This window comes from Meles meles, chromosome 10 (genome assembly GCF_922984935.1).
Source record: "Meles meles chromosome 10, mMelMel3.1 paternal haplotype, whole genome shotgun sequence".
NCBI lineage: Eukaryota > Metazoa > Chordata > Mammalia > Carnivora > Mustelidae > Meles > Meles meles.
Window position 1 is genome coordinate 13,147,661 of NC_060075.1, and position 26,533 is coordinate 13,174,193.

Genomic DNA, 26,533 nt, shown 5'->3' on the forward strand with positions numbered 1-26,533 from the left:
CGCCCGCTGGAGAGCACAGCCCCGTTTCCTCCCCTGCCCCAGCCCCTGCCACCGCCATCGTCTTCTCTGCTCCCGTGAGTCTGATCCTTCAGGAATCCCACATCAGTGGGATCGCCCAGCACCTGTCCAGCGCCTGGCTTATTTCACTCAGCGTAACGTCCTCTGGATTCATCCACGTCGTGGAGAATCCTTCGAAAGGATCTCCTTCGTTTAAAGACTGAATAATATTCCTTTGATGTGTAGCCCACATGTTTTAAACCATTCACCCATGGAAGGACACTTGGGTTGTTTCCACCTCTTGGCTGTTGTGAACAGTGCTGCGGTGAAGATGGGGGTGTAGATGCAACAAGTTAGTGGTCGCAAAGAAGGAGTACTGTGAAGGACTCTCTTTCGATTAGGTGCTCAGGAGAGAAGGCCTTTCTGTTATTTAGGCTAAGATCTGAAGCCTTGGTATTGTATCACTGGGTCACCGTACATGTTGTCCATGTTGTACACTGCACAAAACCGGAGGATGCTATTTGCATTTTAGTCATTTTGTACAAAAATATGCAGAAAATCTGAATGCACATCCAACCCTGTATGCGCTAGTTGTTCTTCTCAACTTTTCCCCATCTCCTACCTATGTATTCAGGCTTACTTCTGGTCTACTTGTGGGACTCAATGGTGTGTATGCATGCAGAGAGAGAGAGAGAAAGCAGGGGAGGGAGAGGAGGAGAGAGCGAGAGGTATTGAAGGAGGAAGGGAAGAGAAATGAGGGACATAACAGGCAAAGAGAGAATATTCTGTGTATAATCCTTCCAAAGGCTAACAGCAGGAAAAGCAACACTTTAAGTTCTGATAGTTCTAATAAGACAATCCGTTAAATTATGGAGGAGAAGCCAACTAGCAGCGTAGCGACTGGCAGAACAACTGTGCTAATTATCAAGGGATAAAAAGGAGCAAAATTAAAAGCAGAGCTTCCCTGTCCTACACTTGAAGGAAATGTGAAGGACTGAAAACTGAGATAGTTTCCAGATCGAGTCTGGGACTGGTGCTTGGAGTCTGGCCTCATTTCAAGCCAAAGAATTTTGATGTTGCAGGAAGATGATATGATGAAAGACTGAAGGTTGCGGCTTTAGTGCGAGGAAGAGTGTGCTTTTGATTTTTAGAAGCTGGTATTTTCTTTGTGCTGCATAACCAGCAGGCGTACGAGGGTTTAAAAAATAACAGCTAGAAGGAAAATATGTCAAAATGTTATTGGCGATTACCTTCTTTGGGTGGTGGAATGCAGTGCCCCCCCCCCCCCACTTCTGGTCTCCTCCTCCTCCTTGTGTGCATCTTACTTTCTCCAATGGAAAAAAAAATTTTTAAGGTAAGAATCCTTTGGTTCCTCTAATTGAAGTTTTAGTGTGGCTACCATGGCATATCACATTTTTTCCTCTAAAATGGCAAAAAGCCATTGTGCCTATTGGTTTCAGAATACTCTTCGGTATCAGAGGAATTGCGTTATTCTAGAAGAAAATGCGTATGCCAGGATATGCAATATTCAACAAGATGAATCTACACTTGGCCTTCAAAATAGCTAAGGATAGATTTTATTTTTGCTTAGTCCTAATTTTAGTGTAGATGGAGCTCAATCCTTCAGCATTTAAAAGTTATATTAAAAGGCAGACCTCTGGGGGCCAGAAACCAAATTCTTAAGCTTGGATAGCTAGAGTACTTTCTGAAGGCCATTTTGTTTTTATGACCACTTGGTTCAGCATTAATGAGAACTACTTTGCATAGACATCATTTCATATTCCCAAGAAGTACCTTCTGGGGATTCTTCCATTCACCTTGTAGATATAGATTATCAAAGTTGATTTTTTTTTTTTTTTGTTCCCAACACATTCGTGTTCCAGTCTATGAACCTCAGAGATAATTATCTTTTCAGGCCTACAATTTTAGAACATTTATCAGGTTATTAAAACCACCAATTATGGTGGTAAACACCTAAGGAATTTGGAGACTGTTGGAAAGATTAAGAAAACCAACTTCAGAGATTCCTTTGGAGGGAAGGGGTACACAGAGCAGAAAAGACTTTGTGTCCTCATTGAATGCTGATATTCTGACATCTCTTGAAATGTTTCTTTTTTCTTCTCAGAGAGGATCCTCCTTGTGAATGAGATCCCAAGAAGGTCACTGATGACTACATATAAAATCTGAGACTGGTCGTGATGTCCCCAAGTGTTTTAAACTACTAAACTGCTTTGTGATCTCTGAGTTCATAGCACTGGAATCACACCGCCTGCGGGGGAGAGGCCTGTGGCCCAGGATAGATGGCAGGAACCTTTGCTGGCCCAGGATCCTCAGGAACAGATACGCTAACCCCATTCAAAAATATCTTTGAATGCCTGTCCATCTCGGCGGTTTATTCTCAGGACTGCAGGGAAGGAAAGGAATCTCCAGTTTACTTGGTAGGTCCAACACCTAAGAAGTTGGGCAATGGGGAGATGAAGCATGAAAAGTGGCTTGTCAATGTCACAGCCTGCGGAAGATCCTATTGTGATAATCGTCAATATGGTGAGTTCTCCGGAGAAACATCGGGGAAGGGCAATGGACATGCCGGGGATGCGGTCAGCCGTCTATGGAGGCAGGCCTTCCCATCCCCCTACACACTCACTGTCCCCCTCAACTGCATGGGGACATGCTGCAGAAATCCCTGCCACCACCACTCTTTCCCACAGCTCTGTCCTCACAGGGAGCCCCACGGTCACACCTTCTTCTCAGGTCTCATTAGCCGGTGGGACTTCACCTAAGCCATTTAAAATCTGAAATGATGTGATAATAAATCCATAGATAGTACCTACTATATGTCAAGTACTGCTTAAAGCACATGGCTAATGTTAAGCCGTTTTATCCGTTTTATCCTCACGACAACCATACAAGGTAGGTATCGCTACTACCCTCACTTGTTGAGCGAAAGATCGAGGCACACAGCGGCTAAGGGTCTTGCCAGAGGTTATACCGTCAGTAGGTGGTTCCAAACTTGAACGCCAGTAGTCCGGCTCCGGTAAATTACACTATCATGAACTAAGTCCTTGCTGTCTAGTGCACAAAGAACACGAAAGGAGGGACATCAGGGGGATGGGCTTCTAATCCCCATTCGATAGGTTTCTAATCCTCTTTCTTCAGATCTACTTGGTCTCACAGTCCAGGCTTTCTTGGGAAGAGGGAAGAGCATACGCCTCCCCCTCGGGCTACCCCAAGCCTGCTCTCCCACAGTGGCTGAAAACCAGGCCGGCTTACGCACACCTGCTCTGCCCCAGCTGCTATGGCGTTCGTGTTGCCTGACACCTGCCCACTGGGAAAACAAAACTGAATTACGTGGCCTTGCTCCCCTGGTGCTTACCCTAAAAACCAGGGTTAAACCCAGCAGCAAGGATCTTTCTTGGGGCATTAGTTTAAAACAATACCTGTTCGGGGGGCGCCTGGGTGGCTCAGTGGTTTAAGCCTCTGCCTTCCGCTCAGGTCATGATCTCAGGGTCCTGGGATCGAGCCCGCATCGGGCTCTCTGCTCAGTGGGGAGCCTGTTTCTCCCTCTCTCTCTGCCTGCCTCTCTGCCTACTTGTGACCTCTCTGTCAAATAAATAAATAAAATATTAAAAAAAAAATACCTGTTCGGATGTGGCTTGAAACCTCAGACTGGGACTAATATTTTTCATTGTCTCTTGGAATCCTCCTGCGATCTCTAGCCTAGATAAAAGATATTAACAGAAGTGTTGAAAACAACCTTCACGTCATGTAGCTAGATAAACGAACGTTCCAGAGCCAGGCATCCAAATGGCCTGGAGAGCATGTTAAAATGCAGATTCTGATTCAGTGGGTCTGGGGTTAAATGGCAGATTCTGCATTTCTAGCAAGATCCCAGGTGACGCTGATGGGAGTGGCAAGGTTCTAGAGCATTCCTCCCACTCCTAGGAAGGGAAGTCCTCCGCAAAGGCAAAGAGTATTTTCGATCCCAGATTTTGCTCCTCTCCTGAGTTAAAAATACTTCAAGGGATGATTTTATTGCACGAAACTGTCTTCCTGTGTAGGGAGTCGCACTGAATAAATAGTGGTTGAATGCGTTTGCACTGAAGCCATCAGTGTTTTCCCTGTCCCTGGCTTTTGGTGTGGTGGCCGAGCGGGGTATGTGTGGGCCTGTAACGCTGCACAAACCTCAGTTCAGAAAGCCTTCCTTAGGGGGTAGGATGTGGAGCCTGAACAGCGGCGGGGGGGGGGGGGGGGGTGTAAGGGGGCGGGGCAGCTGACAGGCACGGAGTTAATGGCTCTGGGCCAGGCATCTCCTACAGTTCCCTCTTCCACTTTTTTTTTTTTTTTAAATATTTTTTATTTATTTATTTGACAGACAGAGATCACAAGTAGGGAGAGAGGGAGTCAGAGAGAGAGAGACAGGAGGAAGCAGGCTCCCTGCCAAGCAGAGAGCCCGATGCGGGGCTCGATCCCAGGACCCTGGGATCATGACCTGATTGAAAGGCAGAGGCTTTAACCCACTGAGCCACCCAGGCGCCCCCCTCTTCCACTTTCTGAAGTGGTCTGGGAGGTGGGCGCTAAAGTGCCCACCAACCTCGTCCATACCAGCACACCAGCTGAGGCCACGCAACACACCTTATATGTAGAGAGATTTGAATCCAGATCTGCTCAGAGACTCAAGCACCTGTGCTCCCCTGCCCCCCATCCCAGCACCCAATGAAGGGGGCAAGGAGCTGTTTGAGGAGCTGGGATGGGAAAGAGACCACGGACAAAGAGCTTCAGCAGGGGACCTGCGAAGGGCAAGGTTGGGCTTGTCCATAGAGGGTCAAGGGGATGAGGAAGGAACCTAGAACACCTGGAGAGGAGCTCTACTAACACGGAGAGGAACCATGTCTTGAGGGATCTAGCTTATCATAGACCTTAGTGTGCATGCAATGAAGGGTTGACGCGGCGGGTCTGGGTGGCCCAAACCCTGCGCATTCCAAAGAAGGTGGGGCCTTTGACTGGCTTCTGGAGGTCACCTCCAGGCCCACCAACATCCTGCTTGGTAAGTGTGTCTTGGCTTACCTGGTTTACTTTGGGCCATGCTAGATAATTTATGCTGACACTGTGATTTACAGTGAAGGCCTTGACCACGGGGCGGGGGGGGGGGGGGGTCAGTTTGACCTGCAGGAGGGTCTCGAAGCTGAGCAGCTAAGGTTAGCTGTATGAGCGCTCGACGCCAACACAGCTGACCTCCCCCAAGACCCTGGACACAAGGTTCGGGTGAGCTTCCCTGGTCAGTGATATTCCTTTCGTCACACAGCAGTGTTGGGAGAATGAAGTGGCGTCTGTATAAACCCACTGGGAGGGAAAGACTGGAAGCTTGCGTCCAGTCTCTCTTGAGCTCGGCCCTCTGCACCTTTTCCCTTTGCTGATTTTAATCTGTGTCCTTTCAGGGCTGTAGACCATCACCCTGAGTGCAGCAGGTTTTCTGGGTTCGGTGAGCCCTTCCGGCAAATCACTAAATCTGACGGTGGACTTGAGGAACCTGCTGACACTTAGAGAAGAACTTGACACCAGTCTTGAGGGCCAACTTGGCTGCATGGTTGGGGAAGACTGACAGTTTGGTCCAGACCTGTATTTACTGAGCACTTACTACCCACCAGGCCATGAAGATGAGTAAAGTCAGAATCCCTGCTCTTCAAGAAAACCCAGGTCCTGAGGAGATCCCAAGGAAAACACCAATTTCATCCGGAAGTGCCAAGTGCCACGACAGAGACACAGCATGGTGCCATGGGGTTCCGGGGGTGGGAAGCCAGCAGGATGGACATTCAGGAAAGGAAGGCTTTCTGGAGGGATGCTTCCCCCCATGCACCACCCTGGAGATTTGGGGGACTAGGTCGCAGTTCCCGGAGCTGCCTTTCTCCAATTACATAGCAGCTCTCCCTGGGGGGACGTTTGAGCCTGGAGGCACAGGTGCTGGGGTGGGAGGGAGTAGGTGTGTTTCCCACAAACCCAAGGGACCGCATAATTCATCAGACACAGAAATCAAAGTTGTGCTTCATTGGAAAAAGGAGAACCAGACTGTTTGTGTGTCTGTGGCTCGCCCCGGGCTGTCTCTCGGACATCCGGAAACTGCGCCTCACAAAGCCGCTGGCATCTCCGCTCACCCCTCAGGTGGGAATGCTGCAGCACAAAGTCATGGTCACCGATGGGAGCATCATCCCAATCCCCACCCCCGGGCTGGAACAGTAGCTAATAAAGTCCCCACTTTACAACGGCTGAAAGGCATGGCTCATTTCTTTCTTTCCTTTTTTTTTTTTTTTTTTAAAGATTTCACTCATTCATTAGAGAGAGAGAGAGCACAGGCAGACAGAGGGGCAGGCAGAGGCAGAGGGCGAAGCAGGCTCCCTGCTGAGCAAGGAGCCCGATGCAGGACTCGATCCCAGGACGCTAGGATCATGACCCGAGCCAAAGGCAGGCATGGCTCATTTCTTAACATGAGTGGGGTTTCCATTCTCTCTCTCTTCCAAGGACCATGGCTTACTGAGGAGGAGAGGGGGCCCTTAGGATTCCAGCCTACCATTTCCTCAGGTTTTTCTCTACTTGTAATCTTCCCCCTGCCCCATTCTGTAAGGCACTTACCCTTTTTTAAAAAAAATTTTCAGTGTTCCAAGATTCATTGATTATGCACCACACCCAGTGCTCCATGCAATCCGTGCCCTCCACAATACCACCAACCAGGCTCACCCATCCCTGCCCCCCTCCCCTCCCAAACCCTCAGATTGTTTCTCAAGAGTGGACGGTCTCTCATGGTTCATCTCCCCCTCTGACTTCCCCAACTCACTCCTCCTCTCCAGCTCCCAGTGTCCTCTGTGTTATTCCTTAAGGGCACTCACCTTTGACCTGCACTTACTTTTGAAACTCTTACTGCTTATTTCCATTACCTCCAAGATGATGGTGATGATTCTCGTTCTTATGCTCCTTTTTAAATTCCACTGCCGATATTCCTGTTCCTTTTCCAGTTCAAATCTAAGCAGGTCTTCGTGTACAATGTCCAGCACTAGGCACATCTTTCGACAGAGGTCATCAGCCATGGCGCTAATGACCATCAGGAGATCAGACACATTACCCCCCCCCACCCCCCACTGGCCACTCTTCAGATGCTACCGTGAAGACACAGCAACGTACCTCTCATTCACGGATCTGTCGTCTCCCTCAGGGATCCCACCTCTGATGGACACTTCCCCCCTTTTGTCTGCCCAGCACCATATGCCTCTTCCTATGTCTGGAGAATTGTCTGATCTTGGTGGGAGGTGGAGCTTATGACCCGAGAAAGAAATAAGACGATCTCAGCCTGTTTTCCAGACCCCTCAGATGGCGTGCTCACCTGGGATTCTGATCTGAAGGAGGGACCTGGGAACTCATCGTGGAGAAGGCGGCGGCAGAGGCAGCCCCAGAGGGTCGCCGGGAGTCCGAAAGCAGCATCGGCGGGGATCCAAGTTAGCCCGGGGTGTGATTCTGGTTCCCTAGCTGCTTCCTCCTGCAGTGCTATGCGCTTCCAGCTACCTGTGCTTTTCAGTAAATTACTTTTCCCCTTGCACCGGATGGAGTCAGTTTCTTTTGCTTAAAACTAGCGATGTTGACTGACACCTAATGCCCTTTAACATGCACGTGCCTCCCACTGTCTTCTTCCTGAGCTGTCCTACCCGCGCAGGAGCCAGCGACTTTTAAAAGGCACATGGGCAGGGGCACCTGGGTGGCTCAGTGGGTTAAGCCTCTGCTTTCGGCTCAGGTCATGATCTCAGGGTCCTGGGATTGAGCCCCACATCGGGCTCTTTGCTCAGCGGAGAGCCTGCTTTCCCCCCTCTCTCTACCTACTCGTGAGCTCTCTCTATCAAATAAATAAATAATTTTTTTTTTTAAAGGCACATGAGCAGATGGGAACTGTGATTCTAAGTGAGGGACAGAAATGAGCAAGACTGAGAGAGAGAACTTTCTCTCCTCGCTGATAGCTGGGAAAGAGGCTTAGGGGTTAGAATAGAACCAGTAATTCCAGCATCTTACAAAGTTTTTTTTCCCCAAAAAGTTAGTAAAGCCAACAATAGGAGAAAAAGAACAAGAGTTTCTTTCTCTTCTGAATTGCTCTCCATTACCTGCTCTCACCCAACTCTGAAAGCACGTACCTTTGGCTTACACATGCATGAAATGTTTATGGTCTGTTTCCTCCAGGATTAGTCTTCAATCTGTTAGCTATATAAGAGCTGTTCTATTTTTTTTTTTTTCTATACAAAACCTGAGGGGAAAATATGGCTCTCTACCAAACACAGCAGCCTCTCCCCGTCCCCCACCAAGTAGACACAATTACTTAAAACACACAACATGATCTTCTTTATTTAATTGTTTAATCAGTTTACATTCCACAACTGACAGATTATTTATTTTTATTTTTTCCATGAACAAGTCATTTAATTAATTACCAGACACTTTTTTTTCTTCAACTGATGGAAAGACAATATTTCTGCCAATTTGAAAAAGAAAATTGCAAGATGCGGTCGGTGTCAGTTAAGTCCCCAAGTGCTGTCTGCTTCCTCAGTCCTTGGAAAACCACAGGAACCTGGCAATTTCCCTTTTCATCCCCCCCCCTCCCACTTCCCTGTTAAATTCACCTCTCTGAATAGCACAAATAGTTTCAAGATCTGGTTTGGATCACCTTTCCTGTAATTAATTAATTATGAGAAGGAACAGACAGTACAATAGATCTGATAAGATGTAGCATTCTTGTTAAGATTAAACAACACATTTATTCACATCGTATCAGAACGAGTTAACATAATATTTAATCTTATTTTAGCACCAATAACCACAGGAATTGCTACCTCCCAGGGCAGAGGCGGTGTTGGAATCCGGCAATACACACCACTCCTTGTCTAACCAATCAGAAAGCACTATGCAAATTAAAGGTAAATTCATATAAATTTATATTAACCAAGCAATAATCTGGTGGACCATAAACACTCCAGGTGTTCGAGAGTTTTGTCAGCTACGGTCCCTGTCTAATGATCACATGTATAAAACATACTCACCAAACAGGCTCATTTTCTTTCACTTGGTCACATAGGGCTCAGAATGTTCTATTTTAAGTGAGTTGAATCTTGTCATACTGGCTCTTTGAAATGTTTTGAGAATGCCCAGGGGTTGCTTGCTTGTGTTTTATTCTGTTCTCTGTGCTAAGATCTTGCAACTTGTCTAATTCCCCATCCACCCCCACCCCAAAGAAAAGAGGTTTCTTCACATCTAAGGAAGGTCTCTACTCAGCGAGGACAGATAGGCAATGGTGGGCTGAGTCCCAGTGCAAGGGACAGAACCTGTCACCACGACCTCCCAGAAAACCCAGCCTCGCCTGTGGTCACTGCTCTCTCCAGCACATCTCCTTTCAGCCCTTGACTTTAAGATACAAATGTAAGGAAATCAAGGGATTGAAAAAAACGGCTCCCAATATTGGTGAGATGTTATTAGCAGGTGACTGGGACTAGATGACAAAATGTGATCGTTATTCTTGACATGAACAAGGAGGCCTGGCTGGCCCCCCTCTCCACTGACAGATACAGGACTTGGGCATAAGGGATAAATTGATACTCCCATAGCTGAAGAAAGTGACCTGTTCTGGCCTCTCGAACTTTGATGAGTCACCTGCACCACGCCCAGGGGCAGGCTGTCACCCTGTGGGACAGAGGTGACATGTATTTGACAATCATGGTCCTCTCCTCCGATTAAGCAGGTGAGGAGCAATTTCAGGGGCCAGGATGGCACCTGGCTGCCCCCTCTGTGCTTTCTACTCTCAGCTAAGGCCAACCTCTGGCCACTGTCAGCTGGGAGATCTGAGTGACGTAGGGGGGACGGGGTCTGACTCAGCCTCTTAAACAAAGAGTCTAAATCTTTGTTGTCCAATATGGTAGCCGGTTGCCACACATGGTTGTTGTGCACTGGAGATGTGGCTGGTCCAAACTGCAACATTTTCTAAGAATAAAACTCATATTGGATTTCAAAGACGTCATGAAAAGGCAATGGATGTGAAATATTTTGGTGATTTTTTAAATATTGATTCCATGTTAAAATAGTATTTTCAATATGTTGGGTTGAAACAGGTGTCAAATTAATTTCACCTGTTTTATCTGGACCTTTGAAAGGGGGGCTACTAGGATATTAAAAATTGCATATGTGGTTTACATTCTATCTCTGTTGGACAGCACTGGTCTAAACTGCCTTCCTGAAGCTAGTCCCAGAGTGAGTGGTCATCACTGTGGACTGTCAGAAAGGAGGAAGGTTTGGATGGAAGGCGCCATGGATGGGAGGGTTAGTTGAAGCTTGGTGTGAACCCCTCACCCTGCCCCCCGGGTCTCTCATCTTCTCAGTCATAGGGGAGACAGCTCCTTGTGCTATGGGATTACCCATTCGCTTACTTCAGGGTACCCCGCTTTTCGGGGCTCTGTCTCCACTGCCGGGCTGAGGATGCGCTGGTGATTCCGCCATTTCCCCTCCCAAGAGTTTTCTCGATCTTACCTCACGGGTAACTCACACCTCCTGCCCACTGCCCGTACCCCACCACCCCCTGGTGCTTGCTTCTTTCTGATCTGGAGGCATTCCCCTAGCCAGCCTCCCCATTTCTGACCTCCGCAAGCCATGTCTCTAGAGCGAGTCATAGATGACAAAGCAATGCACAGGCACTGTCTCCCTTGAGACTCTTCTCCTACCCCAGCTGGCAAAATTGTCAGTAAGGACAGTAAAATGAGAATGGCAAGGTGGGTGGGAAAAGGCATCTGAGAACAAAAAAGTAGATCAAAGGCTTTGGACTGGAGCACAAACTGGCTGGTAGCTTGAGGTTACTTTCTGAGGCATGAGAGGGGCTAGAGGACCAGGGAGTACAACTCTCCAAATGGGTCTTCAGGTGGGAAGTGCACCCCTGCGTGGGCTTAAGCCTTTAAGAATAGCAGCAGAATGGCCAAGGAGATGTGGTGTCCCCAGGAGCCCCGGGAGCCCCTGCTCCCTGTTTGGCTGAGAGGATGCAGAGAGACAGTGAGGTAACGAGACTCGCCTGAGGCCCCGAGTGAGCCAGTGACAAAGCTACAAACAGGAACCCAGGTCTTTGTGTTGACCTTCATGATGACCTTCACCCTTCAGACTTTGATGACTTGCTTTTACTTTCTGGAAAATATATTTTTACTTTAAAGGCAAAAAGCTGTAGAACAGAGGGTCCCAGGCAGACACTAGTGACTGTCAGAGAAACAACCAGAAAAAAATAAAATAAAACAAAAAAACCTAACACACACACAACAAACTCCTGTGCCAATAGCTCCCTCCCTTCAAATCCCACCCAGAGTCAGGATTTTAGGGCAGTCTACGTAAGTCCTCCAAAAGCTGAGGGCTACATCAATGCATTTGTTCAGCCTCAATTCCCTCCCCCTTATTTTCATTTTCCACTTTTATTTGTACATTTTTACACATAGTCTTGGATCTATAACAGTCACACCACGGGTGGAAGTGGGAAAGGAGTCTGAGAATAGTGAGAGCTCCTTATGGGAAAGGCACCGTTACATCCACAACGACACAGACACACCGTCACATTCAGGCTCAACAGGGTCTCCAGGTGACCAAGGAAGGGAAAGGTTTGGCCAGAGGGAATCATGGGAGATGGGAGAGAGGGACACAGAGAGCTCCCCAAGGAGCAACGCCCCATCCTTGGAAATGAAGAACGGGATTGCGATTGCTGAAGTCAGCATCTGTCAAAGTGAGGCCAGGTCTGAGCAACTGTTGTGCACCCCACATGCTTATACCCCATTTTCAATAGTCATCAACACCTCCTATAGTTGGGTAGTCTCCCATTCCTGGTCTGGCTCTATCCCTACAGTGAGCAAGGACTTGGACTTCCCTCAGAGAAGGTCTCATCGACACATTGAAACAGAATCTCGGCAAAGCAGAAAGCATGCAGACCCTTTTAGAATTATGTTCTTGTCTAGAACCTAGGGTTCAGTTTTCCCCCAACAGGATTACACCAAGAACATCTCCTACTGAATGTACCACCCAAAGGACTTCCTGTGAGAACCCATATGCTTTTGATGAAGCCATCTGCTTCACCAACTGATAAGAGATAGAAGATACCAGTTCTTTGAAATTTGTCCCCATCTTAAACTTAAAAGACCATTAAAATGTTTCAGAGCCTGATCTGCTCCCACCAGGAGGGCACGTACAGCTACAAATCGGTGTTTGCGGGAAAGAAAAAAAAAAGGCACTGACCCTTGTTTAATAGTTAACTTTTAGATCATATATGCTATTTGCTTCATATGGCTTACTCATGCCATGACCTCTGGGAATAATCAAGAAGGATGACGAGTGCCCTTCGCAAAATTGGCTTTGGACCAAAGGAAGGAAGCCTGAGATGGGTAAATTAAGGAGCCAACCTCTGTGAGGGACCCGAATGATAGAATAGAATCCCACGTGCTGAAGCTGGATGGGGACAGTCCTATTTGGCGGCCAAGGTGACCGCTCACTCTCACTTGTCCTTTCAGCGGTGAGGCCCAGACACCCCCCGGAAGATTCCACGTGGCCAGGGCCTCTGCTGCTGCAGGATCATTGGACTGGTGCAGAATTCCTGGGACACATCATGTTTGCAAATCACTTTGCGATTTCTTTGTCACCCTTAACATACCATGAGGTAAAGTGTTATCACTATCCTCATTTTGTGGATGAGGACGTTCAAGTATGGAGAAGACTGAGCACCCAGAGTCACCGATCATTTTAGCGCAGAGCTGACACGGACTTGACAGTAGCTGCGCTGTAGAGCACAGCTTAGTGAGTGAGTTACTCTGGCTTCTGTGCTCTTACACCTACAATTAGATTGAGATAGCACTCAAAAAAAAAAAAAAAGGAGAAAAGGAAAAAAAATCCCAAGGAATCTCTTCATTCCGTTCTGCCCATCCCTATGCTCTAGCACTGGACTTTTTCAAAAAGTCTCTTTGTGGTCTTTGGGGGCTCAGAGCCCTGTGCTCCTTCTGCTATGAACACAGGGTCATGGTCAAGTCCATGCAGACCAGTGTGCTTCTGCGGTCTGGGACTCCACTCCTAGCCCCGACTTCCAGCCCAGGACAACCACTGACTGTGGAAGTTGCTGGAGCTGTTGACCATCAGGATGCCCCTGAGTGATGGAATTATACACAATCCTTTAGTCTTTTTTTTTTTTTGTACTTTATTTTTCTAATTTTCTAGAGTTTTCTATTATTCAGAAAAAGTCATCCGATAGCCAATAATAATGTAGTCTAGGGACTAACCATAATGTTTAAGAAACATTTTGCACCATGGAGGCATCAATGGGAAGAGTGCAGACACAGCCCACCAAGCTGACTGCTTTGAGAGACACCAGAAGATTTTGTGTCTATCAGCTCCCACGGGCTTGTTTAAAAGCCTGTCCCCTTACTCCATCGGATACCACCTAGAAGAGAGCAGAGCAGGCAACCCAGCTGGGATGCACCAGTGATTTCTAAATACGGGGAAATCACCTCTCCCTATGACCATCATAGTTCCCTTCAAAGGGCTTGATTTGTCCACTGGGATGGTTGACCCCTGAGCGGGAGGAACATTTTCAGGAAAGGCAACTTCCCTTTAGCCGCGAGAATCAACCAAGCGACCTGCACAAACCACACCAAAGATGACTAGAGTGTATTTCTTCCCACTCTTTCCCCTCAGACACTTGAAAACCAGTTAATTGATGCTCCTGGAATAAGCCAGAGTCAACGCCTCCAGGTACTTGATTTCATTATGCGCAGTCTGACTGAGGTGGGCAGTTTTAGGGATCTAAGCTCATCCCCCATTCAATCAGAGCGACTATATATTGGTTCACTGTAGACCTCTTCTCATGACTGTGGATGACTGTTACGAGGTAGGGCCCGTACTCAAGAGTTCCAGGATAATATGTCTTCCCTCATCAAAAGAGAGGCAAGCACTGTTAGGTGGAACCACTCGCCCCCAACAAGAGAAGATGCCAGAATGGGCTCAGGGTGCTGCGTATGGACATGTGATCAAGGAAGGCTCCGTCTTGATTTGGCGGAGATGGTGAGTCTTCCTGACTTTGTGATCCCTGAAGCTGAAAGGATGTAGTTATTCAAAGGCTGAGGCTTTCAGGAGGATTGAAGCTGGAATAGGCACATTTGAATTTTTTATTTGTAATATTTCCATGCCAGGAAGCTACTGACCTCCTTTTGGTGCCTACAGCCACAACAGATGAGGAAGGGGGGCTGCCTGGAGAGAGAGGATGAGCCCCTCTGGAGACAAATGCCTGAACTCTTTTAACTGATCAGCTATTTTAAGTTAGTGCAGAAGGAAAGTGGAAATGAGTGGAGGGAGAGGAAAAGGAAATGCGGAGGAAACAAAGCTCCCAAAATGGGGAGAAAGGAATAGGACCTTCTTCCAAGCAGACATTCCACTTTCCTAAATCCCCAATCTCATAGGGTAAGGACGGGAATGAAAGCTGAAATGAGCCCCATGCTTAAGGCGGACTCGCATGGAGCTCAAAATACATCCAAGATCAGGGACCTATCATGCACACCTGTAAGGAATTTGAACTTGACCAGGGGCCAGGGCTGGGGTTTTAACGAGGCTGCTAATCCTAAATCCTATTCAAGGGTTGGGTTCTACTTTGAGGTGAAGTCGGCAGAGGCTCCCTCTTCCTTCTCCCTCTCCGCTCCCTTCCTTCTTCCTCAGCCAGGCCACTGCTTCAGGTTGGGGGGAAGTAAGGTCTTAACCTGGATTCTTACGTTGGAGGAACCGAGTTCACCCGGGCAAGGACTTGCCCTCTGTGTGGGGCTTCCATCCTGACCACTGGCTCGGGCCTTTCACTGGCCCCAAGCAGAATCAGACCTCAGAGGGGATCTGTTCCTGTCCGGCCTCACTATCAAAGCCGGAGCTCAACGCTCCTGCTCTCCTGATGGTGAGGTAAGCCAAGTGGTTGACTTCTTTCTTAGGCATCTCTTAATATTTCAGGAAGGATTTGAAGGGGCACAATAAGCAGTATTAAGGGTCGATCACAAAGATGAGGAGCTGGAAAGAGTGGCTGATCCATTTATGGCAAGATGGGATTAAAAAAAGAAGGTATAAATAGTCACAGGGCAGTGAGGGAGTCTCTTCAAACAGGGCTACTTAAGAAAAGTTTGAATGATAGCAAGTTGCTCCCTTTAGAAATTCTTTCCCCGTTTTCCTGCTGGGAAACAGCTGGAGTTTGGGTCTGGTGGCAGACAAGCCCTCTGTCCCCAAACAGATGCTCATGGGCACCTGTCTCTCCCTGCTGGGCAGAGCCCACTCGAGACACTTGGAAGGAAGATACGAGGCCTCTCAGTGTGGGGTGCTTCTCACTGTTTCTCAAGCCCTTGTATGCCTCAAAGGGGGCAATCTAACCTTTCAAGAAAAAAGTGTTTTAAAATTTTGTATACAATAGAAAAATTGGCTTTTCCTGAAAATGGTTTCTCTTCTCATAGAATAAATCCCTCATTTTAAAAATCCTAAGAAGCCCAATCAGAAGGTAATAGCATTTTCTGCTCCATATCCCACCCTCATCTCTCAGCACACCCATACAAGGGGCACGCACCCAGGAGACCTTCTGCAGAAGCTGACCAGCACCGCTGGGAAGGACGCCTTGAGTAGTAAACCCACACCCACGTCCGGGTTATATTGATACAAACACACAGAAAATGCACCAGAGAGCTACACATAGAGAGAGACCCACATTCAGGCCATTCATGCACGTGGGATGTCCTATCTGGGTGTGAATTACACACACACACACACGCACACACGCACGCACACACACACACAGCAGATGAGGAGACAGGCAGGACTCATAGCCTGGGGGATAGAAGAGAGAGAGGCGGTTAGCAGGTGAGGAAAGGCGGGACTGATAGGAAGACAGATCGGAAGACAGGGAGATGAAACGGGTTCTTGCATGGGAAGGAAAGGAAGGCTGTTGAGTTGTTGTTGTTGGCAAAGTGCCTGAAGCACACTTAGTTCTGAAGCAACTGATTTCTCAGCTACACGGCTGACCCGTGACTGTGCAGCTCGGGGATTCACTCTTTGCCTCCCCAGGGCTGCACAGCTCCTGCGGGGTCTCCGAGGGGACTGGCAGCTGCTCCTGCCCACTCTTCCCAGCGGACGCTCATCCCTACAGCTTCCACGACTCTGGCTGGCTTCGTGGTTCGCCAACACCTGCAGGGCCGGTTTGCTCAAATGAGCCCAGGACACTGGGCGGGACTTCTGCCACCGGGGCTAGCCACTAAGACGGCTATTTGGGGATGCATGGCCTTGAATATCAAGAGGAAAAGGAAGAAGATGGGAAGAGTCAAGAGTTCTCCATTAATTTACACAATATCATACAAACTCGAGCCCATGGGACATGGAGATGCTCTCTCTGCACGTGACCCACTTCCTTTCATCTGTACAGAGGTCGCCCCGAGGAGAGGGGTAGATGTCCAGTGACAAAGGACAGCTTCCACGATGGGGAGTGAAGGTCTGGTTTGGTTTGGTATACATACTTGTACAACAGCCACAGAGGAAACGTTCCTTCTCCCGCCTGATCCATGCTCCCTCTCTTCTCTCCTGGCTTTTGTGCCCAGCTTTGTCTTGAACTTCCAGAATTAGAGGACTAAATCCTGCGGCATCCCAGAACTGTGACGTGAAGGACCACAGGGCCCTCTGAGACCCAGTGGGTTGGTTCTCGGTTCTGCCCTCGGGGAATTTCAGCTGCACACAACAAATAATAGAAAAATGCAACACGAACGCTAAAACCCCAAGCTCAGAGAACGTCCACCACACACACACACTCCAGGGATCTGAAACTACGGAACGGGCACCCGCGTTGGCTCGCCCCTTCGTTATTCTCCCTCAGTCTCGGGCCTCTGCCCGGGCCGTAAAACCACCACAAAGGATGGAGACAACAGTCATGATGCAGTATTTCCATTTTAAAAGGTGCAAAGGAGAAAAGGAAACCACCAGAAGTCATCTCACACGCACACGCACGCACGCACACGCACACATCACAGCGTTACTCCAAGGCTCCAGTCTGCCCGTGCAGGATGGAAGGTGGGGTGGGGGGCAGGGGCAGGGCGGCCTCTTGTTTGACTGGTGTAAGGCAGCTGGGGGTAAGACTGGGTTTTCTGAGCATCCACGGAAATGTCCTTTTATTGACGAGGACCTCGCCCTCTCAGCATGCTGCTCTCGCCCCCTTCCCACCTCTAAAACTTGGTCCGAAAGTTTGGCAGCAAAGAGAAAATGTCCTTCTCGGTCTGTTTTCTCTTGCACTTCTTGTGTGTCGCTGGTGGGCCAGGAAGGGAATCCGAACAGGAAGATCCGGAGAAGTGGTTCTGCACATGGCCTCAAAGGTCTGGTTACCTTCTATGAACTACGGGCTTTGCTTCTCTGTGATACGGTCAGTGCTGGGGTGGTGCCTCCCTGCCGGCCCGAGGGACGGCATCTCCTTCTCTACATCCGGGCTGCTGCAGACCCCTGGCGACATGTCCCTTCCCGGCCCACCACCCCATCCTCATGGGGGACGGGACTCAGGACGCTACCACGGGGGGGGGGGGGTGATGTTCGCTCTGTCTTCAAGAAACCATGGAGCCAAGAGTCAAGAAGGAATGGAAGAGCCACGTGATGGGAATACCTTCCCCATCCCGGGGATGAGGTGACACAGAGTCCGGCGAGATGCGGGTGCCTGATGGCATCCTCTTGAGTTAGTTTTGTTTTATATATGTATATTATATATATATTTATATATATATATATATAGGTATGGGTTTGTTTTTTTAGCACACTGTCCCGTTCTCGGGTCTGGATTTAGGGCAGTTGGTCCTCGGGACAGGTTGGACAGAAGGGGCCAAGGTACAGAAGAACCCCGAGATGAGTGTGAGGCCCAGGCCCCCCCACGCACAGAACATGGACCATCCGTAGCCGTGGCTGATGTCATCGGGGAGTCCATACAGGTAGCGTGGGTAGCGTGACAGCTCGAAGTTGATTCCGGCCACACAGGTGCACAGTGAAATGATGCAGAAGGTTCCTGGAGGGCGAGCGAGGGAACACAGGTTGGGGTGAGGGAGAGGAAGAGCGGGGAGGAGTGGGAGGGAGAGAGAGAGAGAAAAAAAGACAGAGAGAAGTGAGGTTGACAGCATTTTCAATTCTCTCGAGGAGGAAAGATGAGAAGACCCAGGTCCGAGCCACCTGCAAACGAGATCGATATCTGGCAATATTCAGAGAGAGGAGAATAGCGTGAAGAGATCATGGCTTCCTTGCTCTCCAATACATTTTGCTTTTAAAAAATGGAGACATTTCTTCCCATCCGAAGCTGCTCTATCACAGTGATTTGTTCTGGGGGTGAAGGTCGACCTCCAGAACTTTTGATCTTCCCAAGTTGCCCCTAGCTGCAAAAGCTCGCTCTCTACCACTTTAATGGTGCACTCTGCAAGTAGAGGGGACAGGACAGAAAAGACGTGGCTGATTAATTGAGAGTAAAAGAGATGAGGTCCGTGTGGACCTAATTACCAACCGGAAATGGCCCGGCTTCTTGATCGCACACATCTTGTTGTGTTATGTTAATGGGATTAATTGGGGATCTTCCTGCCTTAACTTCCTGACAGTTGTCTTGTGACTTTGGAACCTTGTAAAATTTCTGTTTGTTAGCTCTTGTCAATATTCCCCCTCGATGGGGGACAACTGGGGCTCTCCCGAAAGCTGGCCCTTTGAGCCAGGCATCTAAGCTCCTTGTTGGGAAGTTGTGTGTGACTAAGAGGGACGGGTTGGGCCACGTGCTGAGAGTTTCCAGATAACCCTTGTTGTTTTCTGTTATGATGGAGGACTGATCCATATATATACTTCTGTACTTATCAATTCAAACTTGAAAATGTGTATTAATAATTAGAAATAAAATAGGCAGGGGTGCCTGGGTGGCTCAGTCAGTGCAGTGGCTGGCTCTTGATTTCGGCTCAGGTCGTGATCTCAGGGTTTTAGGATCGAGCCCCATGTTGGGTTCCACGCTCAGCATGGAGTCTGCTTGGGATTCTCTCTCTCCTGCTGCCTCTGTCCCTCCCCCTGTTCATGCTCACTGTCCCTCTTTTAAATAAATCTTAAAAAAAAAAAAAAAAAGAGAGACACACACACACACAGAGTTCTATGCAGGCACTTGGTGGTTCCCCGAGACATGGACTGACGGACACGTGTTACCACTGTTCTTCGGCAGCACCCTCTGACAACCCGCCTCCCAGTGGATTTTGGTGAGAGTCCCAGAGAGCGGAGATGATGGGCGACAAAGGTGGGCGAGGACCCCGCCTGACGGAGTTTGCTCAGGTGAGGAACTCAACTCTCAGACCCGTAAGCTGGTGACGAACTAGGGTGTGTGGGGTACAGAACGCCCCCCACCCGTTGCCGCCACCACAGCTCTCCGGGCCTCTCTGGGGGGAGCTAACACAGATGCTGAGAGCCTCTGTGGAAACCGTCTCTCAGCTGAAGGACAGTGGCCTCCTCTCATTCGCCCAGAGTACAGTGTGAGGTCCTCCGCTCCCGGCAGCAGCAGGCTGCAGCCTCTGCGGCCAGTTCAGGATCCGTCATGTTATTCTCCACGAGCACTTACTGAGACCTACATGAGGGTCCAAGGGACAATGCACAGTCACCTCTTCTTAGTAACTCCCCCCATGGCTTGGGCTCTGGGCCTAATTCCAATCAGACTCCAAGACTAACTGTTGTCAGAGTCTAGCAGTTAAGGGGAAAGAGTTCTGCCCAAGCCCTCCCCACCCTCCCCTCCCGGAGCAAGGCTCTGCTGTGAGCTCCAGACCTGGCTGTGAGAGGTGGCAGGTGTAATCCAGGCCAGGGAGGCAGGGACAGTCCCTGTATGGCCGTCCTGCCAAAGTGACGTCAGGTCTGGTGTGGGGAGGAGAGGGGGGAAATTCCTGTGACACAGAACAATTCATCAGCCAGTATTTATGGGACTTCTGGGTTTACACTAGATGCTAGGAAGATAAAAAGCAGAGTAAGATATGATCCCCTCTCTTAAAAATCTTGAAATAAATCTAAAATTAAAATATTTTTCTAAGAATGTATTTTTTTAACCTTATTTATTCATAAGAGACACACAGAAAGAGGCAGAGATAGAGGGAGAAGCAGGCTCCCCAAGGAGCAGGGAGCCCAATGTGGGGCTCGATCCCAGGATCCAGGGATCATGACCTGAGCCAAAGGCAGACGATTAACCATCTGAGCCACCCAGGTGCCCCGAGATAAAAAGATTTTTTTTTAAAAGCTTACCATCTTGTGAGGGCCATGAGACATACATACATAAATGAAGAGTTGAGGGTAAAGTGAAAGGAGCACCAGACTGGGGTCGGAGCAGGGGGCAGGGAGGGCCCTCCCACAACCAGCAGTCACAGGAAAAAGGAGGAAGGATAGATGGTAGTAGATGCTAAGTGTCAACCCTCTGACGAGACAGACTGGGCCAGGGCAGGTTTCCCAAGGGAAAGAGGGTTCTGAAGGATGAACAGGATCCCCCAAGGTAGTACACAGAAGGGGTCCTCCCCGGGTCTGGGGAGCAGCCAGCCCTCCTTCACCCTCAGAGCCCACCCCCGACCCCAGGTCTCTATGCGGAGATGAGAAGGCAACCCATGAACCACCATCCCTGGGCCTCTGGGTTCCCTGATGCTCACTATTCCAGCCTAGTCCAGCGTCTGTCATTCCCCACGTGAGCTGCTGTACCAAGTCCCTGCTAGCCTGCCTTCTGTTCTTGCCCCCCCAGAGTAGCCAGCGATATTTTTAAAATTTAATCAGATCAGAATTCTCTCCCCTGCTTACAACCCTCCCATCACACTCAGAACGAGACCCGCACTCCTTACCCGAGTGGGCCCTGCCTCCCTATCTGGCCTCATTCTCACCTTGACTCCTCTAATGTCGTCCTCCCAGAGAGCCTCCCCAGCCTCCTTCTAATACATGCCTCCCCACCGGCTTTCCAGCTGTTGTCTCAGAGCTGTCCCTGGTGGAGGGAGAAGAGGCTCCAGCCCTCTCTCCTCTCTTTGGCCAGAATAGCCCTGCTTTGATCTATGTCCATGTGAAATTTCATTTGAAGAAAGGAGCCTAGTGATTTCAACAGTTTTGAAAAGCACTGGGCTTGTCCATTCGCAAGGGGACCTCACGGTACACCATTACAGGGCCTAAGCTTTGGACGGCAGAGTCTGATGGCTGCTCCCCTGGTTGCAAGTCTACGCCTTTGGCAGCAAAAGCTAGTCAGTCTCAGCTCTCAGCGCCTCTGGTCCTGGAAGGCGCTTTAGACTTCTGCTCAGCCCCGGGCTCCAGGCAGCCAGTCCCACCAGCCAGCCGGCTGGGAGGACGAGTGAAATCTAACGGCCCCTCTCCATGCCAGAACCCTCACTCGCAGGGACTCGGAGCCCAGTAAGTCCAGCGAGAAGAGACGGCACCACCCCAGGTAGCTGCAGCGGACAGCCTATGCAGTGAGATCCTCCAGCTCCGAGCGAAGAGTGACCTCCAGGCCCCTCTAGTGTCCCTGTTTGTGAGCCCCACCTGGGGGGGTAAGGACGGCCCACGGGCCGAAGGAACTAAGCAAACATAAAGCTCCCTTCTAGGTGTTCAGACACGCCACCTGCCTCCTTTGAGGGCGCTCCCACCCGAAGCAATTCGGGACCCACAACCATGAGGTCACCCTGCAACCCACAGCCCCCCTCCCCGATCACACCCTTCTGTGCCCCTGGCTGGAGGAGGCCAGGGCCTGCAGGGTCCCTGGGCTGCTGCCTGCCCCATCACCTGGCCCCTCCGCTGCAGGCACAGCTGAGGCTCGAGCGGGGGTGGGAGGGGAGACGGTTTCCACGCCGGCCTGCCAGCTCCCGTTCCAACACCACGCACAGCTTCCCCATCCTCCTCCTCCTCATCGCTGCCATCTCTAATTAGCGCTTCCCAGGTTGCCAAATATTAGGTTCCAGTTTCCCATCCCCCCGACCAACCCTCCCCTACTTTCAGTTTCTCCGCCCATTTGACGACCTCCCCCTGCTTGATATCTCCTCCCTCGGCTTCTGAGCTGCCCCTTGATCCCGGCTCTGTGCCACCTCTCTGTCCTGCTGCATCTCCTGCACGGGCTTCTCACTCTCCTTTCGTCTTTGCAGACTTGAGGTTCCCAAGCTCTCATCCCATGTAACACACTCTGGGTAACCTCACCCTCTTCTCTGGCTGGAGATGCCCCCACTACGTCATTATGTCACCAGACTATGGGACATTATGTGATGTGATCTCTATGCTATGTAATTACGTGTCCCCAAACCCCCAGCAACACAGAATAGTCGGGGTATACCCCTGGCTAAACACAGGTTTCCAGCACTTTCCCCACAAAACCCAATTCCCTTAGGCTCCTGATTTCTTTATTCTTTCAACATCTTGCCTCCCTGGTAGGGGGACCATCCATCCCCGTTTGCCTGGGAGTTGGCGGTGGGGATGGGAGTGTGGCCATGGAACGTGGGATTTTCATCCTGAATCTGGAAAGTCCTGGACTACGGGGGACAGATCAGTGACCCTTGCGGGTTCCTTCACTGTCCTTCCCTCCAATCTGGCCCCCACTGGTGGTACTGCCACAGGGACTGACAGATCCCTGCTTGTATATTAAATTAACCATCATGCCCTCACCCGGTGAGGAGGGGCACACGGATGCCTGGAATGTGTTGCTCATGTGGAGACCTGCCAGGCTGGGGTTGCACAGCTCTGGGGGCAGCTAACTCTTCTGCCACCCTGAGATGTCACCAAGGTACACTCAATCAGCAGCCCAATAATGGTCCCAACCCCAGTCCCATCTTGAAGTTCAATAATTCTAGAGGCAGGATTCAGAGTTCTGATGTTAACTCCTGCTCGGCCCATTCCTGAGCAGGGACAGCAGGTGTGTGAGGTATGAGCAGGGCCTCCCGTGTGGCTGCTGCTAGATGAGCACACGCGGGGTTGGGGAGGACGGGGGCAGGCACGGGAGGGACACGTGTCTCCGCCCCCTTCAGGGAAGCCATGTGGATGGACACTGAGGCCTCAGATTTGGCAGCAGAGATGCTCTTCCTAATTCAAGAAGCCGTCAGCCAGGAAATCAAGGCCCTCGAGAAGGTTCTCGCAGGAACTCAGGGCAGTCAGATATTGTGTGCACAGGCACTTTCCCAAATACCCATCCCTTATGTGACCAAGTGGCGCCTGAAACGTCACTGGAGTATCATTTCTGCAGGCTTCTAGGGCAGGAAATCCATCTGCGTGACAATTTTCTGCTCCCAGGAATGAGAAGGGACGTCTGTGTATCCCTAGACCTCTCACGTCCGTTCCCTTGTTGCTTCGCAGCCAAAGGGCCTCTGCTCGGACCTGGGTCCACCAGCCTGCTACAGAGCGGAGGCGGCAGCCGTGCCCCTGTGGGAGTGTGTGTCAGGGGTCGTCAGGGGTCGGGACATCTGAGCAGCAGCCCAAGTCCTCCCTCAGCCACTCTCCCGCGAGCCCCTCTCCGATTTTGAAAACCATAAAGAAGCAGATCGGCAAACAGAAAGAGGATCCCTCCTCCTCTAGCTCTGGCGTCTGCATCCCAGGAAGCCGATGTCTACCAAGCCCTTCCTTTGCGGAGATTAGATGCCTCGGCAGCATTTAGCTCTCAAGAGCACTTTATAGCTTTGCTCAGACCTGCATGGAATACAAATTACTGTTGAATCATACACCATTGCATCAGCAGCGGCCGACAGGCGGGCCGCACGGGCTTTCAAATCCAAGGTGCCTTAGGGGTTTGCTGGGCTGAGGCAGGGAGCGGTGACAGGTTCCTGAGAACACCCTGCAAGGCATGGCGCCCTGAGTTCGGACAAAATCATCCGTCATTCTGCGAACTCTGCAAACGCTCTAGGCAGAGACACTGCGGGAGCCCCGCCCCCCAGCCCCACCCCCGGGGAAGCAGCGTGTGTGTTCCCGAGGTGGCATCTACATGCACACAGGGCTGCTCTGTGTCTGCGCATGCTTATGCCCCCGAATGCAACATCCCCATCTCAGGCCTTGAAAGGGCCTGGCCCACGCGTACAGCCTGGCATCGGTTCTCTAGACAGCGCTTCCAGATTCCTGACCTAGAACCTGGAGCCTTATGCTTTTGTTTTCACGTATCTACAGGGCGTTTGGCAAATCCGGAGGCACCGATGTCAGGGACAGAATTGGGTCCTCGAACTTCCGAGAGTGCAGCCCTAACCCCTGTGCCTCTGAGCGTGACCACGTATGAGACAGGGCTGTTGCAGAGCTAACAGAGTGAAAACGAGGCTGTTAGGGGGGTCCCTAATCCAACCGGACCTGTGTCCTTCCAAGAAGAGATGAAGACATACAAGGAGACACCAGACAGCTGTGCGCAGAGGGAAGGCCAAGGGAAGAGGCAGCAAGAGGGTGGCCTGTCTGCAAGCCGAGAAAGAGGCCTCATAGGAGACAACCCCAATGACACCTTGATCTTGGACTTCCAGCCTCCGGAAGCATGGGATAATAAATTTCTCCTGTTTGAGCCACTCAGTCTATGACTTTTTTTGTTGTGGCAGCCCTAGCAATCTAATGCAACAGGTGAATACATCATAAATGGCTTATTTCCATAATATTCCAATCCACGATAAACTAAGACCATCTTTGCTTCCAGACTTCACAGCCATGTTGTAGCTAAACCAGGTATCTAAGCCATGCAGTGAAAAGGGCCATATGCACGCCAATGTTCATAGCGACAATGGCCACAATCGCCAAACTGTGGAAGGAGCCAAGATGCCCTTCAACAGACAAATGGATAAAGAAGACGTGGTCCATACATACAATGGAATATTACTCAGCCATCAGAAAGGATGAATACCCAACTTTTGTATCAACATGGATGGGACTGGAGGAGATTATGCCGAGTGAAATAAGTCAAGCAGAGAGAGTCAATTATCATATGGTTTCACCTACTTGTGGAGCGTAAGGGATAACATGGAGGACAGTAGGAGAAGGAAAGGAAAAGTGAAGGGTGGGAATTGGAGGGGGAGACGGACTATGAGACTGTGGAATCCGAGAAACAAACTGAGGGTTTTAGAGGTGAGAGGGGTGGGGGGATGGGTATGCAGGAGGGCATATGTTGCATGGAACACTGGGTATTATACATAAACAATGAATCTTGGAGCACAACAAAAACTATTGTATGGTGACTAACATGACACAATAAAAATTTAAAAAATAAAACTAAAATGATTATGTTCCAAAAAATAAAAAAATAAACATAGCCATAGAAAGCAATAGCTGCTGTGCACCTTCTGGGTTTTTTTCTCCAGCTAGTCTTCCTCACCAATGTATCTATGCTTACTTCCACTCAATACCATCCACCCCTTTATTCTTTGGGTCTAGACGTAGATTTGATCCCAACATCCATGGCTCTGTGGCCTTTCCACCAAAGACAGAACCTTCGCAAACTCGTGCAAACATCTCAAAGGCTGAGCAAATGGAAGAGGATACTGGTGGTGTTCAAGTGCCTTTTGTGACAGGAATTTACTAAGGTCAAAAGAAACTTTGCCTGGTGTCCTTGACTGGAATTGGACACTTCCCATCCTCCACCCGGTCTACACAGAGTCCATGTAGCTAGACTCAATGGTCTAAGCCAAGTCTCGTCTCTCAAGAAGCATTCCCTGAGTATGCCCAGCTCAAGATTATTCATATTTTTTCTGGATCCATAAAGCTTTTATGGTCCGAAACAGGTGACCTGACAGTTATAGGGACGCTTCGTGTTCTGTTTTCGTTCATTGTCACTTTCTCCAGAACGTCACTAGAAGAAATGGACTTCTAGGCTATCGGGCTTTCAGGTGAAACTATGGGCTTTGAAACCTAGAGGGGAATGAAGTTGACACCATGTCTGGTCCTCCCATCCTCTTCCTCCTCCTAAACCGTTCTGTGATCGCTGAGGGGTTTGCGCACCTGCCCGTGTGTGCCCACGCAGGTGCACACCTACCCATGTTTCCTTGGGCACCTTGGGTTTTAGAAAGCATTTTTCTATTCACAGAAATTCTGCATTAGAATAATACCTCCCTGCAGGATTATTCTGAAAAGCGGTAATACATGTGAAAAGGCTTACAGAAGTTAAAATTGCTTTCTGTATGTAAAGGTATAATATTAGAAATGGAAGGCTTTAAGTGAGGGTGAGGAAAAATTGTTCTGGAGGACAAGAAAGAAATGAAGTTGCACTTTTCCTCTCCATCACCCACTCCACCAGCCCCCTCCCCGGCTCCGCCCCAAGGTCAATGCCATACCAGGAAGCAATTGCTCTCCACAGAAACCAGAGGAAGGGCTCACTCAGGGCTCTCAATTCTGTGGACTTTGTGGAACCAGAACCACAGGATTTGGAAGAGCTCAGAGTACATCCTGAGATAGACCCCCCACACACACACCGGTAACAGAAATTACCCTCGGGCTCAGATATGTTAGAGCAACCAGCATGGGTTACATGATGGCATTGTTGGAGAAGCTTGTAAGCCTGTGGTTCAACCAG

General features: G+C 49.7%; 1 protein-coding gene across 2 annotated transcripts in view; it reads right to left on the reverse strand.

Moving 5' to 3' along the window:
- Positions 1-9,535: 9,535 nt before the first annotated feature.
- Positions 9,536-26,533, reverse strand: part of TMEM178B (transmembrane protein 178B) — a 337,180-nt gene continuing 320,182 nt past the window's right edge. The window contains exons 4-5 of one of the 2 annotated variants that reach the window (XR_006820557.1): positions 17,248-18,070; positions 9,536-16,758 (exon numbers count right to left, since the gene is read on the reverse strand). Coding sequence is in view for 1 of the 2 variants with exons in the window: in XM_046021270.1 (XP_045877226.1) it covers positions 17,820-18,070 (251 nt within the window). In the remaining variant the exon portion in view is untranslated. Of the gene's footprint in view, positions 18,071-26,533 lie in introns of both variants that reach the window. The other variant, XM_046021270.1, reaches the window with a different exon arrangement.